At 60.0% G+C, this 18,944-nt stretch overlaps 1 protein-coding gene across 2 annotated transcripts; it reads right to left on the bottom strand.

The window, feature by feature from the left end:
* Window positions 1-1,134: 1,134 nt before the first annotated feature.
* On the bottom strand, window positions 1,135-16,629 carry RGS19 (regulator of G protein signaling 19). Of its 2 annotated transcripts, none has more exons than XM_063404345.1 (6): window positions 16,474-16,629; window positions 5,068-5,204; window positions 4,774-4,910; window positions 3,264-3,338; window positions 2,022-2,256; window positions 1,135-1,461 (listed from the first exon to the last, which is right to left on the bottom strand). In XM_063404345.1, exons 3-6 carry the CDS (start codon window positions 4,872-4,874, stop codon window positions 1,273-1,275), a joined length of 600 nt encoding a protein of 199 aa, XP_063260415.1. In that variant the 5' UTR covers window positions 4,875-4,910; window positions 5,068-5,204; window positions 16,474-16,629; the 3' UTR covers window positions 1,135-1,272. The 2 variants fall into 2 exon arrangements, with proteins under 2 accessions (XP_063260415.1, XP_063260414.1); XM_063404344.1 differs by lacking the exon at window positions 16,474-16,629 and adding an exon at window positions 7,647-7,722.
* Window positions 16,630-18,944: the final 2,315 nt, after the last annotated feature.

Genomic DNA, 18,944 nt, shown 5'->3' with positions numbered 1-18,944 from the left:
GAAGGAAACAAAAACAAACAAAAAAAAGCTGAAAGAATTGGTTTGTTTAAAAAATATGTTCAATAAAAAGCACTTTTTTTCTTTTGGAAGGGCTGAAGAGAGAAGGGGAAGGGGTGGATAAATAAGAAACTGCTGTGGTGGATCAGGAAAAGCAAAGACTGGCACAAAACCCGTGTTGGCTTTGTTTCAGTGTGAAGGGCAGGGACAGACATGTTTTAATCCTGGATACTGAGCCTTCAGTAAATCATTCCTTGTGCTGTGCAAAAACATGGGAATTCTGTATCCTCCTTGTGACACTTCCCATCCCCTGTGGAGCCCAGGTCTCTGCTCAGTGAGGGACCAGGGCAGAGCCCTGGGCTTCTCCCCCCTGGCAGGGCAGGGCTGGGCTAGCTGGGAGCTCTCTCATGTGGGCGTCCTGGTGCCTGTGGGTTCTGCAGGAGGGCAGACAACACCTGCACGGGTGTTTCCCCCCTCTCTGAGGTTGGGTTGGGTGGTTTCCCACTCCATGAGTCAAGGATGGAAGATGGGTTTGGGGTGACAGTGTGTGGTGTCCTGGGGCTGAGGCAGTGCTGATGTGTCATGGGGACTGGCAGGGGAGGCAGCTGTAAGACATCCCCTGCCCACCCCCTGAGCACATCCCCATGGTCCCTTCCGGCACTCTCTGCTCCATCCAGATCCACTGGGAGTACAAACAGGCTCTAGCACCACCCCCCTGCCCTTTGGGCCACCTCAAACAGCTGCAGCCAGGTAAACCTGACAAGTTTTTATATGTACAGAGATGCTCATCAACCCCCCCTCCCGCACCTCAAGTCCCCCAGTAAAAGCCAACCAAAAGAGCATTTAAAATTAAAAAAGAAACAAACCCAAACCAACAACAATCGACCTCCCCTCCCCCACCTCAAAAAATTCCCAGCTGGGTCTCAGGTGACAAATGGGGACGTGTGGTGTCCCCAGGTGTGGTGGAGATGGGATAAAGTGACCTCTTCCAAACAGTGTGTGGGGGGAGCACAAAACCCCTGTGTGCTGTCCTGTGCTCCCCCAGCTCGCTCTGGCCAGCGCTGGGGACAGGGCAGGGGAATCAGTAGTATGAGCTGGCCCAAGCTGTGTCCTGGGGACAGTCCTGGAGTGTGGCCCAGACACCGGGGTGCCAGTTCATAGGTAAAAAGCTAAAAACTCGGTGAGGTCTGGCACGGAGGGCGGCAGAGGGGAGGAGGCACCGACCGCCCCTGGCCACCATGTCCCCACTGGTGTCCCCACAGCTAGTAGGTGCCCTTAGGACTCCGAGGAGGAGTGGGAGACGGTCTGGAGCAGCGATTTGTAAATGGCAGAGTTCAGGAAGCGGGGGTAGGAGTCTCTGTGCATCAGCGTGTAGATCTGGAGCTGTGCGTCGTCAAAGGTGTGCGAGGACGGCTCCTGCATCTTCCGGTTGATGACCTCCCGCACCCGCGAGTCCAGGCTCACCTGGGAGGCACGGAGAGACAGTGGGGGCTGGGGGACACACAAGGACAAGCCCCAGGCCCAGCACCCATCCCTGCACCCCTCTCACGGGAAATTGGGTAACAATGCAGCACCAGATGTGGGGAGACCACAGTGTGCTCCATCCCAGAAGATATTGGCACTGGAGCCCTGGTGGTTGGGGAGGGTTGCAGGGAGGAGAGGGGATCTCTCGGAGTCCCCTCTGTGTCCCCCAGCTGGGCACAGGGAGGTGGCTTGGGGTGGTCCTGCCCTGGGTGTCCCCGCTCCGGGGATGCTGAAGGCAGGGATGCAGCATTTCCTCGGCCCGCTGGTGCCCTCGTGAGGTCTCAGCTCCGCAGCACAACTCGGCCCACGGTCCCACTGCCAGCAGCGTCCCGGGGGTTTTGGGGGGCTGGATATCCCCTACCCACCCCCGTTACCCTGCCAAACTCATCCCCAAACTGTCACAGGGCTCTGGCGGCAGCTGGAACTGAGCCCACGCCCTAAGAGTCCTCCCCCAGCCCCATTTTAGCCTGAGCCCTCCCCTCAAAGGCTCTGCCTCCTACCTCCTTGGGAGAGAGGATGGAGATGTAATCCTCGTAGATCATCCTGGCCTTCTCGTCGATGGTGTGCTTGTTGCACTCGGTTTTGAGCTCCTCACATGCCAGCCAGAAGAGCATGTTCTCCTCGCTGTACTCAGTCCGCAAAAACTCCCGGAAGACGTTGCGCCCCGCCGGGCTCTTCATCAGCTTGTCAAAGGACTGTGCCCAGCCCTGCACCTCCTCCGGCGTGGGTTTGGCACTGACAGGTCCATGGGAAGGCAAGAGGATGGCGTTACAGCCGGCCAGGGATCCCACTGTGCCCCTCCTGCTCATCCCTGGTTCCAGCCCAGAGGAACTGTGCCCAACTGCTTCCCCTGTGCTCATGATGAGGCTGTCCCTGCTCAGGCTCCGGTGGTACGGAGCTTTCAGAGGTCACTCGTGGGCTCTGTCCTGGCTCTGTTCAGCCAGGCTGGAGCATGGCCTTGCTTTGGGCTGGATTTCCCAAACTGGGTTGTATTTTGGTGCTGGCTCTGCACAAATCCCAACAGGAGGAGAAGCCCTTTGGTGGAGAGGCAGCTCCGAGCTAAGAGAGACTGCCATAGGTCTATCATCCCTCTCAGCTGGGAAGGGAGATGGAGGGAGGGGAGGCTGTTGCCCAGCAAATGCTCAGCACCTGCTCAAGCAGGCCAGGTACACTCATTATCCATGGCTAATTAGCACATCTAACCTGAACATGGCTGTACCAGGCACTGCACAGAGCCCCCATGGCTGGGTGTCACACTGGTCACTCAGGGAATGGGTGCTTGGTTCTGAGCATTCCTGGGGTGGGATGTTGGCCCATCTCACTTCTCCCTGAGTGGACATGGACACTGCTGCTGCTTCCACTTCAGTGCTGAAACCCCCTGGGAATGGCCTGTCCCTTCCTCTCCCTGTGGCTGCAAGATGCTCTTGGCAGTGGGTCTGAATGGCAGAATGAGGTCTAAAATCTGCTGAGGTTCTTCCATGCCTCAGTTTCCCTTTGCAATGGGCCCAAGTACAGAATCACTGGATTCAGCCTGTGGCTCCAGGCTCCCTGTTTCTTGATGAGAACTGGGGATGAACAGTTGGACACTTCACCAGGAACCCCTGAGCCCTGGTGTCCTGATCCTCTGCCTGCTGTGTACTCCAAGGGCAGAACACAGCTCTGGCTGCTATGGAGGGTGGCAGAGGGGACAGTGCCATGCTGTACTTGTCCCCTACCCCACCCTGCACTGCCCCTGCACTCACCACGCTTCACAGTTTGGGATGGTCTCCAGTTTGGTCTCCCGGGATGCCCTCCATGCTCGCTCTCGGTCCTCGTTCCTAACGGGGAGACAGAAAGGTAGTCAGGGGCATTGGGGACACGTGCAGACCCCACCTCGACACCTGAATCTCCTCTGTGGGCACCAGAATCCCCCACCCATGCCTTCCTCTCACCCCCTGCCCCGGTGGCACTCTGATTCCCTCATGCAGTTTTGCTGTCACCATGTGAGGGTGTCCCTGTGATGCCCCTGTGCTCAGGCACCGCTGTGGCCCTGGTCCTGCTCCACCACTCAGGCCATGTGCCAGGGCCATGTGCCAGGGCCGTGTGCCAGGGCTGTGTGCCAGGACTGAGCTGAGCAGGAGTGGCCACAGCAGCCGGCAGAGGTCAGTGCTGGATTGGCCCAAGGCGAAGCTGCTGTGTTCACAGTTGTGAGCTGTTGTGTCACCAATAATTACCAATAAATGAACAAGCATTTATGGGTGCTGTTTCAGCACCGGCCCGGCCCGCAGGCAGGTAGTAGGGTAGAGGTGTTGGGGCTTGGGGATGTGGTGTCCCCTGTCCCTGTGTCCCCTTGTCCCTGGGGGTGCTGGGGCACAAGAGGAGAGCAGCCATCAGCCAGCTTCCCCTGGGCCCTTGAATTTCTGTGCCCAGCACTGACCGCAGCCCTTCCTGCTTGCGACACTGCCCCTCGCTGCTCGCGCAGGGCTGGCTGTGCAAACCTCTGCCCCAGCGTGGGCAGCTGGGGTGGGCCAAGCTGTGGGCACGTCCCTGCCTGTGCCACCCCCAGGGCTCACTGCCTGCCATGCCTGAGCCCCGCTCAGCAACCAGCACCGCTTGCTCCAGGAACAGGATACAGGAGGGATATCTGCCCCATCTCTGGGATTTCTGCTCCATCTCTGCTTGCAGGCTCTTGCAGAGATGAAGCAGAGACACAGGGAATGCCACCAAGCCTAGGGTAGTGTCTAGGAGGGAGATGCATGGGGCTCAGCTCCAGGCTTTTTTGCTCCTCCAAGCTTGCTGCTCTTGGTGGCTGTAAAGACCAAAGCTGCTGCAAAGCCAGAGGCATCAGCAATCTCTGAATGAGCAGATGCTGAGGAGGAAGAGCAGATGGGCTCTCCAGAATCTGGGCTATCAGAGAATAAGGAGCTGGAGATCCTCAGTAAGGACAGGAGATGCAGATGGAGGCAGGCAGCTGGTTCCACCCTTGGCTTTGGGCAGTGCTGGGAGGGCAGGGCTGGACTCTGTCCCTGCTGCTCCAAGGCAGAGCTTCCCAGAGGGCTCGGGACCAGGGCCATCCTTCCCTGGAGACCATCAGGGCAGCACTGGGGAGTCTCACTGCTGCTTTCTGTGTATCCTAAGAGATTTAGCTCATGAATGGGAGTCACAGTGCACCCAGGATTCTACGACCTGCCCTGCCTATGGGATGACGAGGTGGGTGGGTGGGTGCTGCTCTCCGAGGCTGCAGGAGGCAGGGCCGGGGGGCAGAGGACGTACCACGAGCAGCTGCAGCAGCAGCACCAGCAGAAGCAGCAGGCGTTGGGGCGGTGGTTGCTGGCGGGTTGCACCGTTGTCGGAGAAGTCTCATGCCGGGACATCGGAAGGGGTGACTCTGTGGACGCGGGTCCTGCGTACTGAAAGGCAGCAGAGGGTCAGGAGGGAGCTGCCAGGGATCATCCCCCACCTTGTGCAAGCACACAGAGACAGAGGAGCAGTCCCTGTGCACTGACTTGCTGTGATTTAGTTTTGGCTCCTGCTTGCCACCCTGGCCCCCAGCCGGTCACGCCTCACCTGCGTCCCAGCCTCATACACGGCGGGCGGGGTTGGGTCGTGCTTCAGGGGCCGTTCTGCCGCTCTCAGCTCCTCCCAGCCCGCGGGTGAGCTGTGACACCCCCCGGCTAAAGTCCCTGCCGCCTCCTGGATGGAGCCTGTGGGGAGGGAGAGGAGTGGCACCACGTCACTGCACAGAACCCCGGCTCTGAGCGGCTCCGGGGCTGCTTGGTGCTGGGGAAAGCCCTGGGCAGGTGGCGAGCGAGGGCAGGGCAGCAGGCAGAAAGTGCAAGACAAGGAAGTGAGAAGGAAAGTAGAAGAGGAAATGCATTGGGACATGCTCTGCCAGCCCCCTGCTTTGTCTGGGATCCCATCCCATACTTTGAGGATGCTGTGGGGCTCACTGCAGGCAGCAGAGGGGCTTGGCAGGGTGAGGGGCTCAGTGCTGGCCCTGCACACCCCTGGCCATGCCCTGTACCATGAGAAAGAGTGGCTGTAATCCCTGGTGTCTTCAGGGATGGGATGGGGAAGTTGGAGCTGCTCCACAGCATCATGTGAGTGGAAGGAAACAGGGTGGTGGTGGTGAGTTTTCACAGCTCCTGGTGCTAAACCAAACCTTGTCCCATGCCACCTGCCTGTCCCTGCCTGCACCACTGGCTCAGCCTGGTGCAGGGATGCTCCTGGGTAGGAGAGATGCTGGGTGCTGGGTTCAGCATGGGCAGTGGTTATGTCAGGCCACAGCTGGCTCTACCTCTCTGTGCCTTGCCAAAGGTGATGGGCAGCAATCAGGGTCCTTCCCCTGCCAGAAGGAAGGAATGGGAGCAGAGGCAGCAGGGGGGGAGAGCCCCTGGAGATCTCAGCCTCAGCATCCCACCTTGAGCAGCCCCAGGTCTCATTGTCCTGGGTCTGAGTCTTGCTGTGGACTCAGCAAGGGGAAAGAGCAGGGGTGTGGGATGCAGCTGGGGACAGAGCTGTCCCCAGAAACCTCCATGAGCCCTGGGGGTAGAGCCCCCCTGTTCTCAGCACAGCCATCACCCAGCAGTGCTTTCCTGGGCCCTCACAAACCCTCCCAGAGTCCCAGTGCTCCCACAGGAACGAAAAAGGAGAGAGTCTGTGTTTCACTCCCAATTGTCCCTATTTATAGCCTCAAGTGCTGGCAGGACAGCTGTGACCTTGTCACCTGGTTCAGCAGCAGCTCTGCTCCCTCTCGCACCGTGCCACCTTCGTGTCCACCTAACTCCCCACTTTTTCCCTTTCCTTTGCTTCCTCTGACCATTGTCCAGTCCCAGCACCTTTCTTCCCACTGCCCACCCACATCCCACAGCTCATCCCACGGCACCCAGCACTGCTGGGGCTCAGCACCAACAACAGGAACTGGGGTCAAGGCTGTGGGAACGGGGTGAGCAGGAGGACAGCCTGGAGGCTGGGAAAACCCGGCTCCCTCCAGCTCAGCCTGGCTCTGCCACAGCCCTGGGCTGTGGGACGGTCGGACTGGGGGTGACCGAGGGACTGGGGTGTGGGGACAGCACGTGGCTTTGCTCTGTGGGGACACCCAGGTACTTCACTTTCTTGGCCAGAGCCAACCCACAAGTGGCTGAGCCAACACACCCTGGAGAGGCAGCAGGAGGGGGTGGCACCCCTGGCAGGAGCATCCCCTTCCCATCCCAGGGGGAGCACTCAGCACGCAGCCAGGAGCAGGATCAGGTCACTGCCCACCCCGGGTGCTGTGGGACACACCCAGGGCCATTCTGGAGGAGTGTGCCATGGGAAACAGGGAGAAAGAACTGTGGGCCTGCACAGGGCCCACAGAGACCCTGTCTGACAGCACCAAGAGGTGATGCTGCTGTGACCCTCACTGGCACCAAAAAGCAATGCCAGCACCCTTTGATGGGCACTGAAGGGCACTACCATCATGGTCTGGATTTGCAGGGATGATTTCCCAGCACTGTGCACCCCTTAATGCCCCTGCCACCCCCACCTCCCATGCTGGCAGGGTCTGGGTGCTGTGGGGCTGTCACCAGCTGCCCCAGTGCCAGCCCCACCATGGGGCTGGTGGATAGGGAAGTGCCTGAGGGAAGGCGAGGGCGTGCACTCGAGGCTGCAGAAAGAGGAAGGATGACAAAGAAGGGACATTTCCCTTCAGAGAGAAGAGAGGCCTCAAAAGCCGCCCTCCCTGAGCTCCCCGAGCCCCCCGTGTGCCGGGTGTCCCTGGGCTGTGCCAGGTGGCATCACACGCCCGTGATGTCCCCATGATGTCTGGCACCACACTGTCCTCCAGCCAAAGGGAGTGGGGACCCTCCACACAACCAAACAAGACAAGCTGTCCCCAAAATCACTTTCAAAGGGGAGCCTCCCGTTCTACCAGGCCTTGCTGAGATGTTGGCCCCATCCCATACACCTGCACAGGAGGCTCCTTGTGCCCTGCTCACCCTGGGCTAAGCAGGCTCCCCCAGTTCTGCAGCACGGGGCACAAATCTGCACCCACCTCAGTGCAGGGGCACTCCCAGCACAACCTGTGCTGCCCCCTGACGTGCCCACTGACCCTGTGGGTGCTGGGAGGCCTGGGGGGTTGTGCAGCAGCTCTCGTGGTGTGTCCGTACCTGCAGCCTGGCCATCGTGCCAGCCAGGGTGGCCCCGGCCGGCTCAGGGGGCGCGCGGCATCGCCGGGACCGCCGGGTCTGTGGGCAGGGAGGTGGGGGAGAAAAGAAGAGAGAAAGAGAAAAGAAAAGCGGCTGAACACATCCTCTCACAGGAAAGGGAGTGGTAAGGGAAGTGGCAAACTCAACCGAAGAGTTCAGGCCTTTTTTGGGAAAGCCCCAGCCCGGCCCAGACGCTCTCCTTGCTGCTCCATCACGGGGCCAGCTGCCCCATGGAGGGACACGGTGGGTCCCACCAGGGGCTGAGCCAGAGCAGCCTCCTGCTTCCAGGAGGGCTGGATCCAGCAGCAGCCACAAGCACAAGGGCTACAAAGATGGGGCTCCCCAGCCAGGACTGGCACTGATGGCAGCTTCTGAGAAATAGCCCGGGCACGCTGGTGCTGGAGCAGCCCCACGGCCAAGGAAATGGCTCTGCCGAGAGTGATGGGCAGGATATGTCCCCAGGGTGCGTGCAGGCAGCACCGAGGTCCTCGGTGACCAGCGGAGGCCACTTCAGAGCGACAGTGCTTTCTGCCACGCTGTGCCTGCGCTGTCCCCGGGCACAGGGCAGGGCGGTCCGCAGGGCACAGGCACGGGCAGCGAGGTGGGCAGTGCGGCACAGGGGCCGTGCTGAGGGTGGGCTGAGTCAGAGCTGCCTCCCGGCAGCACGGCCCGCTCGAGGTGGGATGTGCCAGCCTGATGCACACAGCGCAGCCCTGCCTCCTCGGCCAAGAGTGACTCACAAACAAAGTTGTTTGGTTTTTTTCCTCTTCAGGAAAAAAAGAAACAGAAGAGAGAGAGAGGGAGGGAGAGAGAAATCAGCCGCCAACCTCCGTTTCCTTGATTAAATTCACCCTCGGCACTGCTGTGGGCGGAGGAGGCTCCAGCCCACAAGCGACCAACACCGCTTGTGGTCTGTGCTGGCGGCTGCCCCTCGGTGGCACGGTCTCACCGCAGGTGAACAAGGGCAGCAAGGGGAGAAGGAGGGAGGAGGGATGCCGGCGGCCACCCCCGCTGCCCTGGGCAGCGCCGTGTGCCTGTTATCAGCTCATCCCAGCGCCCGGCTCAGCGCAGCCGCTTCCCTCGCCTTCCCGGGACACGAGCTGTTATCTCCTCTCCTCCCGAGCCCCCAAACCCGGCACCCCAAACCCTTGTGCTGCTGCTGTCCCAGCGCCACTCCATCCGGATGGAAACTCTCCTGTCACCCAAATGTCACCACTCTGCTCCGGCAGCTCCTTCCTGTGGCGTTCCAAGGGCTCAGCCGGGCTCCGCTTCTCTGGGCACCTGAACCTCATTTATTTCCCAGATGGTTTTCCAGGACTCCCTTTGCTGCTACAAGGCAGGGAGAGAGCTGGGGCCGTCAGAATACAGCCACGCTCCCACGGCCTCTGGCACCCCCAGCTCACAGGCACAGAGAGTATTTTTATTCTCCGGCCACCTCTTGCCACTCTCCACCGCAGGAAGGACCTTCCCTTCGTATTTTATGGGTCAAAACCGGGACAGCAGCTTTGCTGCTCATCACAAAACCCTGCAGGGATCATTTGGGTGGGGACAACGAACGAACCCCCAGTGGCAACGGAGACACCATCCCTGGCCAAGTCCCTGTCATAGCCCCGTGATGCCTCAGCCAGGACCAGCACTGGGTCTGACCCCTCTCCATGCCTTGGAGGAGTCGCAAACGCCCATCACCTGCTAGACCAGCCACGCTAGATCAGCACAAGCAGGGCTTGGCACCCCGGCTGCCCGCTGGATTCTCCAGTGTCTAATAAGGGCTCAGCACAGCCTGCAGCTTCCCCACCCCCTCCCTGGCATCCTCCCAGGAGGTCCCAGCACCTCTGATCTCTGCCAAATTTGGCTGGAACCAGCCACTGAGTGCAACCAGAGGCGAGGCAGCCCAGCAGGCAGCGGGGGTGGGTGACAGGGGGCTGGCACCCCTTGGGACCCCTCTGCTGGGGTTACCCCATGGTAACAGCTGAGCACGGCCCCACAGCTGCCTCCCGCCCCCGCAGCCTGTCCCAGCCACCTGCCAGCAGCACAGGAAGTTTTAGGAGTTATTTTTAGACTCGGTTTTCAATCCCCCCCCCCTCCTTAGCAATCTTTTCAGAAAAGATTAAAGAGGTTCAGGGCTTGAGCCCCCTGGCTCTGCAGGATGGGGCTGGGCTGACCCCAATCCTACCAGCACAGAGGTGCCAAGGAGCCCTGGCAGTGGCTGGGTGGGCTCTCCGGGTCCTGCTGGGATGAGGGCCTGGTTCTGCACCCTGCTGTGTCCTCGGGTCCTGCTGGGATGAGGGCCTGGTTCTGCACCCTGCTGTGTCCTCACTGCCCTGCCAGCCCATGGCACTGATAACGCTGCGGATGTGCCCGCACACGTGGCTGAGGCAGCCGTGGCCAGTGGGTACTTTTGGGGAGATCCTCTGCCCTGCAGTGATTTCTCTGCCATTCCCAGAGGCTGGAAAGGCAAATCCTGCTCATGGGAACTGTGAGATGCTTCAGTGTGTCCAAACACCTCCCCAGTCCTTTACACCACGAGAGCTGACAGCCGCTGTCCTGCCAGGATGGGGACGATGCCGGGGTCCTTCTCCAGACTCCTCTGCTCCCAGTGTATTTCTGCTTGAGCATCCTCCAAACTAAATCCCACCATAAGCCCTCCCAAAAGGCCCACATGAACCTCTCCAGCACCTGCTGGGAAGAGGAGAACAGACCCATGGCTCTGTCCTGGCACCACAGCTGCTGGGCAGCACCACAGGCACCGCCAGCACCCACCGCCCTGACCCCAGCTTTTGCACTGAAACAGAGTTAATTATTTCATAGCATAAAAATAGCCCCATGCCAATCAGCTGGGGGATTTAGTAAGGCAAGCCCTGACAATTATGTTTCTACTGCCAGAGGTATCGTGGTGTTAGGGCAGGCGCCTGTTCTGCCTTTGGTAATGATCCATGGGAAAGGAGAACACAGATCAGTGATCAATACTCAGCAGGGGCTAAATGGATGCAGGAGCCTGGTGGTGCATGGGAGGGAAGATCAGAGGAAAGGGAGGGGTATGGCACTGGCATGGCCAGGGTAAGAGCTGAGCTGGGCAGCTTGTTCATAGCAAGCTGGGACCACAGGCCAGTGGTAATTTGAGGGATGAAAAATGGCATCTTCCAAGGAAATGAGGACAGAGAACCAATGCAGGATTGGGATGAAAAGGAAGGACACTGCATCACAGGGCATTGCTGGATCAAAGGGTGGCTTAGCACAGCTCTGAGAGCTCCCAACACAGCCGAGGGATGATTTTTCCCCCAGCCCCGGCACAAGACCAAACCCCACTGGCTGCACCCAGAGCCCTCCATGGGAGGCACCAGGAGGTGCACGAGGGGCTTTAGGAGCCTGTGGTGGCACGGGCAGGAGGGGAGTCTGACCGTGCCATGGACAGGTCTGGCCCTGCTCTCCAGTTCGTGCCCAAAGCGTGGCCCCACATGGCATTGATGTGGCCAGGGCAGGGCTGAGCCCGGCTCAACCGGCCAGGCCAGGGCCACACCAGCAGGACAGCTGGGGACAAGGGGAGCATGTCCCAAATGCTGCACCCAGGGGCATTTGCCCACTGTGGTTTATTCAGCTGTGGGTGCTGCTGCCTGCACACTGCCAGCGCTGATGGATGCCTTTGGAGGCCTGGCTTCAGGCAGATGTCACTTTGTGCTGATGTGGACACGTACCAGGGTTGGGACATGTCCCCAGCATCAGGTCCTTGGACTACAGCTTTCAGAGCTGGGCTGTCACTTGTACCAGCAAAACTTCCTCCCATATCAGACTCTGGTCCTGCATTAGAACACAGAGGGGCTGAGGAATGAGCCCCCCAGGAGACCATCCTGCAGGCAAACACCCAGGGAAACGGGGATCTGGTGACTCAATGCCCTGCCCAAGTTCTGGAGAATCCCAAGGGTCACAGGTGACCCCTGTGGTGTGGTCATGATGCCAGGGCAGCAGAGAGGCTCTGCCCTGCCCTAGCCACCAGAAGGGATCAGGGTGAGTAATTCGTGTCCGCTGAACCCAGCTGCCCTGCTGATTTAAACCCCAACCAAAGGGGAAGATTGATGGCAGGGTTCAGCTCCATCGCCCCAGGGAGGAGCTGGCAGCGTGGGGAGGAAGGAAGCACTGTCACCCTGTGTGGCCCCATGCCACAGAGGTGGCCCTGGGGGCAGTGTCTGGCAGTGCAGCTGCTGCACCCCACTGCTGCCAGACAGGGCAGGCACGGCTGGGGTGCAGCACCCTGGCCATAATGGGTGCCCACTGCAGTGGGTGGTGGCAGTGGGGCTTGCAGGGGACCTCAGTGAGACCCCTGATTTGACAGGCCATGGTGATGCCCTTTGCTGAGCCCCCAGGGTGCTGCACGGTGCAGGTCCCATGAGAGGACATGAGTTGCTGTTACAGCAATACATTTCTGCAGCCCCAAATCTGCTTTGCCAGCTCTCTCCTCCTGCTGAAACCCACACCAGGCTCTCGGGCAGCATCTTCCCTTGGTTTTTGTTGGTTTTTTTCCAGTCTAGCTTGAAGCTTTCTGTTGCTTTTTTAGAGCTCCTGCCCACTAATGCCAATATGTACCTGTTTGTTCTTCTCCTGCCCTTTGCCCTGGAAGGCTGCTTGGGCATTCGCCTTCTGTCGAGGAAGCTACAGCCCTGCTTGGGCTCAAACCTGCAGGAGGGAGAGCAATTGGAAAACCCAAACCTTTACCCCAAACCCTTTTTCTGACCCCTTTAGGCTGAACCAGCAGTGCTCCCAGCACTGGGAGTGGGCTGCCAGTGCACCCACAGCCTGTCCCCAGCACCCAGAGCCACAGCCACACTCAGAAATTCCGCCAGCTCCGCTCCCACCATGCCCATCCCGTTGCTGCCCTGGAGGCTTTGCAGCATTTCTGCCTCCAGAGTGGGCGAGTGCTGACAAGTGAGTCTGGAGTGTGGCAAACCTGGGCCCCCGAGCCCAGCATGCCTCCACAGCTGGAGCAGAGAGCCCTCAAAAGGTCAACCGAGGCTGGTTCCAAGTGGTTGGAGAACTGGAAGGGCGGCTTGTTTTAAAACTCAACCATACATTTTCCTGCTGTCAGGAAACCCCCTTTTTTCCATGTCTAAGATGAATGGTGAAGCTGAACCCCAAAGGACTTTGTTGTTGTTTTTACTGCTGCTCCACCCTTCTCTTGGTTAAATTTTGCTTCCACCAAATGGCCAAAGGCAGGAGGTTTTGCAGGATGGGTGAGTGGCAGAGCACTCCCTACCTCTCCTGGTACACTCACCCAGAATGACTGAGGAGGAGATGATGGGCTGGGCTGAGGCATCACCCTGCATGCCCAGCACAGGGTCTGGGGTGGGGGAAAATCACAGGCAGGAGGTTTCTGATACAGGTCCACTCTGAAGAAGGAACCCAGTGGATTTCCAGCCAAAAATAACAGAAATAACATAATTCTCCATGCTCCCAGGGAGCGCTTTCGCAGAAGGGTGAAAGGTCAACCAAAACTCTGGGGTTGCTGCCTTGTTTTACACGTGGTGCTTGGGATCTGGGTGGGGCCAGAATTCTGCCTTCACTGGTGTTACCCCAAAGCCACCAGCTGCTGTGTCCCCAGGTCCTGAGGAAGGCTGGGGAGCTGCACAGGGAACTCAGCCCAGGGCTTGTGAACCAGCACAGCCAACGGCTCCTGCAGAGCATGCACAGCTGGGTTTAAGATGTTTGATCTCTGTGAAAACGTCTGGGTGTCCTGAAACCCGTGGGAGCAGAGGGGAGAGCTGGCCAGTGGTGTTACCAGAGTTACCATCACATCCAGTGGATGGCCAAGGCAGTGAGGATTCAGGATTTTCTGCAGATCACCCTCCCTGTGCTGCATGGGGCAACCCACGGAGAGGCAGCTGGGAAAGGAATGGGCTGGCTGAGCCCCAGCAGTGATGGGAATGAGCTGCAGGAGGCTCCAGTGGTGCTGGTGCAGGATGGGCAGTGAATAGGGAGATGCCTGGGGCTGGATGCCTGTTCCCTGAGCTGCCAGAGGGGACATCACTGTGGCAGTGATGGCACCACAGAGCTGCTCCCCAGTCTGTGACTTCCCGGGTGTTTGGAGTCCCTGCAAGCTCAGTTCCTTCCCCTCCCACACCACGGAAGATGTCGGACACTTCCCCTATCCTGTCCTCCCCACAGGTAAAACCCAGGTTGTAACACATGGGGGAGATGCACAAAAATCACTGATAAGGTCCAGGATCTTTTCTTCTCCCCAGAATAAAAGACAACTATGAAATAATGTATATAAACAGATGGATTTAGATCCTCCCCTCTCTGAACAGCTTCTGTAATGGAAATGCAGAGAGAGATGTGCAGATGAATAAGGAACTGAGCAATAGGAAGTCTCGGGCGAAGGCCGTGGGCACCAGATCATGCAGAACCTGCTGTTATTCCAGGCAAGAGCCCACACTGCTGAGCCCTGAGAGTGTGCCATGGCAGGGGTGGTGCCTGCTGGCCTTGCTGTGCCCTGCCTGTTCTTTTTTGGGGTGCTCAGACATGGCCAGGGGTTGGTGCACAAACTGATCCAGAGCAGGAGGAGCTGGGGGGAAAGGCAGAGTGCCTCTTACCTCCTCCTGAGCTTTCCAAAATTATTTTATCGAGAGAATAAAATTTTGGGGGAAAAAAAGAAGAAAAGCCCCAGCAGCTCGAGCTCATGCTCTACGGAGGTGGAGGAGTGACACAGTGGCTGCTTTGCTACTCCTGACCTGTTGCTCACAGGGAAGAGCTCTGAGCACTGAGCTCACCCACTCACTTTGCATCAGCCCAGCTGAAACCCAAGATGCTGGAGCCCAGGTCCAGCCTAAAAGCAAAGGCTACAAACCAAAGCTCAGCCAAGATGGGAGAGGATGCACTTCAGGAGGTGGCTGAGATGGGCTGCTTCAGCACCTTGGGCAGACTCAGAACCAACTACCCTGCCAAGGGATTTTTCTCCCTTACCTTTTCTGGGTTTAATTTGAATTATCTGCATTCAGCTCCTTCTTTTTGTAAATAATAATATCAAAATGGGTGCAGCCTGACAGAGACATATTAGTGTCACTAAACTCCTGCTTCTCCACTACAATCCTGTGAGGTGGAGGTTGTTTAATTGCTGAAGAACATGACTGTATTTTGATTAGTGGCTTGAGTCATTTGTGGGGAAGGGCTGACGCGGAGCAGCTAAAATCCTTGTAGGGAAATCTGATGTGGCGCTTTCCCTTGGGAGGTACTCTGAAATATGTGCCCACTGGGGCGACCCGTTTTCCCAAAGAAAACGACGTGCACCAGGCCAGCAAACGCCCTGGCTCTGCTCACCCTGTGTGCCACGGGAGGAGCATCTCCATTGACGGGGATGGAGATGCATCCAGAGGGGAATGAACTCCCCTCGCAGCAGGGGAATCCCTCCCACTCGCTTAACACTTTTTGTTTAGTTTCTTAAATAAGGCCGTGGATCCGTGCCAGAGCAGCCTCATGGAAGCGGCAGGGAGAGGGAGCTTCCCGGGGAGCCTCTGTGTGCCCGGGGACAAGGGTGACCCGCACAGGGTGCGGGGCTGGCCTGGCCCTCTCCATCCCCCAGCCCTCTCCATCCCCTGGCCCTCTCCATCCCCTGCCCCACTCCATGCTCTGGCCCTCTCCTCCATCCTCTGGTCCTCTCCATGCTCTGGTCCTCTCCATGCTCTGGTCCTCTCCATCCCCTGGTCCTCTCCATGCTCTGGCCCTCTCCTCCATCCCCTGGTCCTCTCCATCCCCTGGCCCTCTCCATCCCCTGGTCCTCTCCATGCCCTGCCCCTCTCCATCACCTGCCCCTCTCCATCCCCTGCCCCTCTCCATGCTCTGGCCCTCTCCATCCCCTGGCCACCGAGGCGCAGCGCCAAGTGGCGGCATCCCGCGACGCCGCCCACGTGATGGGCTCGTGTAGGGCCACCGCAGCATGTCACGTCCCTTCGGGGGACAGCCGCGCCCCCGACACCTCCCAGGCAGGTCCCTCAGCCAACCCTCGGCCGTGCCGCTGCTGGAGAACCCCGCGGGCACCGGAGCTTGAGGCTGCCCTGACCTCAGGCAACCTTCCCGAGCGCCGGTGCTGCCGAGCCCCGGCCGGCCGGGTCAGGGCTGCCCACGGCCCCGGCGAGGCTCAGCACCCCCCGCACCGTGCCCGGGGAGCTGCACGGGCAGGGAGCTCTGCCCGGCCGAGCCGCTGCGTGGATGCTCCGGCGCCGCCCTGGCACCCACCTGTGGGTGCAGAAGAGCCGGGGAGGCCTCCGGGAGGGGGATCCTCCCTGCAACCCCCGCCCCGGGCTGGGCAAACCCCGGTGCAGCCGGCCCTGCGGCTGGAGGGTGCCCCCCTCCTTCCCCCTCTCCATCCTCCTCCTCCTCCTGGCAGGAGCCCTGCCCTCCCCCGGGGGGATGCGGCGGGGAGTTCCCCCTCCCCGCTCGGAGCTCGGGGTCCCCCCGCCCCGCCGGCCGGTCCCCACGGAGCATCTCCCCGCCCTAGCGCTCGCACATGGGGCCGGTGACAGGCAGCAGCCGGACACACGGACGCGCGGACAGACAAGACAGGCACGGGCAGGGCTCTCCATCCTCCGCGGGGCTCGGCGCGGGCGAGGGGAGCCGCGCAGGAGGGAGGATGCCCGGGGTCCGTGCAGGAGGAGCGCGCAAAGGGGCTGGGGACGGAGAGGGGGTGGGCAAAGCGGGGTCTGCAGGGGGAGCGAGGCTGGGCTGGGCACCGGGCGAGGGAGGGGGCGATGGGAGCGCGTCCCCCCCTCCGCGGCTGCCCCTGGCCGGGGCGCGGGGTACTCACGGGCCGGGCATCCGCGCCGCCGCCGCCGCCCCCGGCCGCCGCCGCTGCGCTGCCGCCGGGCTGGGCACCGGAGGGAGAGGGAGCGGCAGCGGGAGCCGAGCGGCGGCGGCGGCACTGCGCAGGCTCCGGCCCGGCCCCGCCGGCCACTTCCGAAAGCGATTGCAGCCCTGGCACTTCCTCACGGCACACGCACACACACACACACAGACACCCACCCGCACCGCCCACGGCCCCGGCCCTGCCCCAGCGCCGGCACCAGGCACCCGCCGCTGTGCCCCGGCATCACCGGACCAGTGCTGGTACCCACCGTGCCCAGTGCTCGCACCCTGCACCGGCACCCGGTGTCAAACACTGGCACACAGGACAAGCGCCGTGCCCCGCTATTGATAACCAGCACCAGCAGCGTGCACCGAGTGCTGTGCACTGCCAGCACCATGCACCCACTACTGGCACCCAGCATCACACAGCCAGTGCTGGCTCCCAGTACCAGCACCATGCTCCCAGTACCAGCACCATGCTCCCAGTACTACACCCTGCATCAGCATCACATACCCAGGGCTGGCTGCCAGCATTCACACCCTGCACACAGTACTTACACCCAGCTACAGCACCTGCATCGTGCACCCAATACTGGCACCCTGCACAAACACTGGGGATCCCCTCTGTCCCCCTGGAGTGTTCTCCCATCCCCAGGAGGTGGGGAAGGGCTGTCTGTGAAGCTTCCCCCAGACTGCTTCCCACCTAAGGCTCCCAGCCCAGGAGTGGCTTTCCCCATGTCAGTGATTTCTCTGCCTTTTTTTTTTTTCCTCCCTCAAAAGCAGGGATTATACATCACTAAAAATAAAGGGTGATAAAACTTTGGGAGAGAAAGGAGGCATAAAAATTTCATGATCTTGCCAGCCAGGGAAATTATCCCACTTTATTATTTAAAACCTCATTAAAAACCATTTCCCTGGGAGAGACAATGATCAAACCGCCATCTATTTCAATCTATTGAGACGTGCACTCGGCGACGTGGGGGACGTGTTTAAAATAGGCCCCAAGTGTGACTCCTGCAGTGAAAACTCCACCCCGACCCCCTCCCATGCGAGCAGCATCTCTGAGCTGAATCGCTCTGCCTCTGCACTGGGGCATCACACAGACCTGAATGCCTCCCACATTTTCAACCTGCCCTGTCCAGCACTCTGGATTCTGCTCTTTTCACCCATCCAGCTCAGCACAGCGGGATCTACACCCCTCTCACCCAGGCAGGACCTGCCCCAGGACCTCTGTGGACAAAGCAGGGTCCTTTCTCTGGCTGCAAGCTCTGCAAATCTTCAGAGCAGTTCCAGTGTGGAGTTGTGACTGCCAGTCTGCTCCCTCCTGCTGTGTGACCGGGCCACCAGCCCTCACGATTTTCTTTAGCAAATCATTTAACTGGAAGCTCAAAAATGCCCATACAGGCTCCCACGTCTTCAGGAACTGCTTTTTAGTGTGTATTTGGGACTTTTAGATATTCCCGTGAACATTTGCCCCTCCCTGGAACTGTTCAAGGCCAGGTTGGATGGGACTTGGAGCAACCTGGTTTATTGGAAAGTGTTCCTGCCCATGGCAGGGGGTTGGAATGAGATGAGCTTTGAGGTCTCTTCCAACCCACACCATTCCAGGATTCTATCATTTGTGCTTGTGTTTCCTTGTGATTCTCCATCCACTCTGTCCTTTCAGATGATGATAAGAAATCTTTTTTTTTCCTCTTTTTTTTTTTTTTAGAGTGTGGATTGTGAGGAAATGCTTGGAGCTTCCAAATCCCCTGCACAGTGAGTCTGTCAGTGAACAGACAGCAGCACTGGGTGCTCAGGGTGCAGCAGCTCGGCCTCGCATCTTTCCCAGCAATTGGAAATGCTGCCATCAATATCCCGGAACACTGCTGCAGGTCTGGAAAGCTGCTTTCCCCCCCGTGCCAGCCTGGAGAGCTCCCGGGGAAGGACCGGCAGCATCCTGCCGCGCCCGGAGGCACCGAGGAGACAGCGGCAGCCTCGGCGGAGCCGTGTCTTTGCTGAACGGTGACAGCGGGGGCGGAGACGCTGCCCGGAGCCCCCCGTGCCGGTGCCCCCGGAGCACCGGAGCCGCTCCCGCCGCTGCAGTAGCGGGACCTGCCCGCAGGTGCCGCCCGACTCCGCCGGGAGCGCGGCCGGCGGCGGAGCGGGGGACCCGGAGCTCGGGAGGGCTCGGCGGTCCGGGCATCCCCGGCGGCCCGGAGGGGTCCCAGTGTTTCGGGCATCCCCGGCGGCCCGGGGGGGTCCCCATGGCCTGTGGACGCACCGGCGGTGCGGGGGTCCCCGGCAGCTCGGCGGGGCTCTGGCTGCTCCCTGCCCCCGCCGATCGCCCCGGGAAAGGAGCGTGTGCGGAGCGGGGAGAGGGGAGAGGGGAGAGGGGAGACGGGAGACGGGAGACGAGGAGACGAGGAGAGGAGAGAGGGGAGAAGGGATAAG

The sequence above is a fragment of the Prinia subflava genome, chromosome 8, assembly GCF_021018805.1.
Source record: "Prinia subflava isolate CZ2003 ecotype Zambia chromosome 8, Cam_Psub_1.2, whole genome shotgun sequence".
In the NCBI taxonomy this organism is placed as follows: domain Eukaryota; kingdom Metazoa; phylum Chordata; class Aves; order Passeriformes; family Cisticolidae; genus Prinia; species Prinia subflava.
Note: the sequence above shows the minus strand (reverse complement) of the source record. Positions and strands in the feature narration are given on the sequence as shown.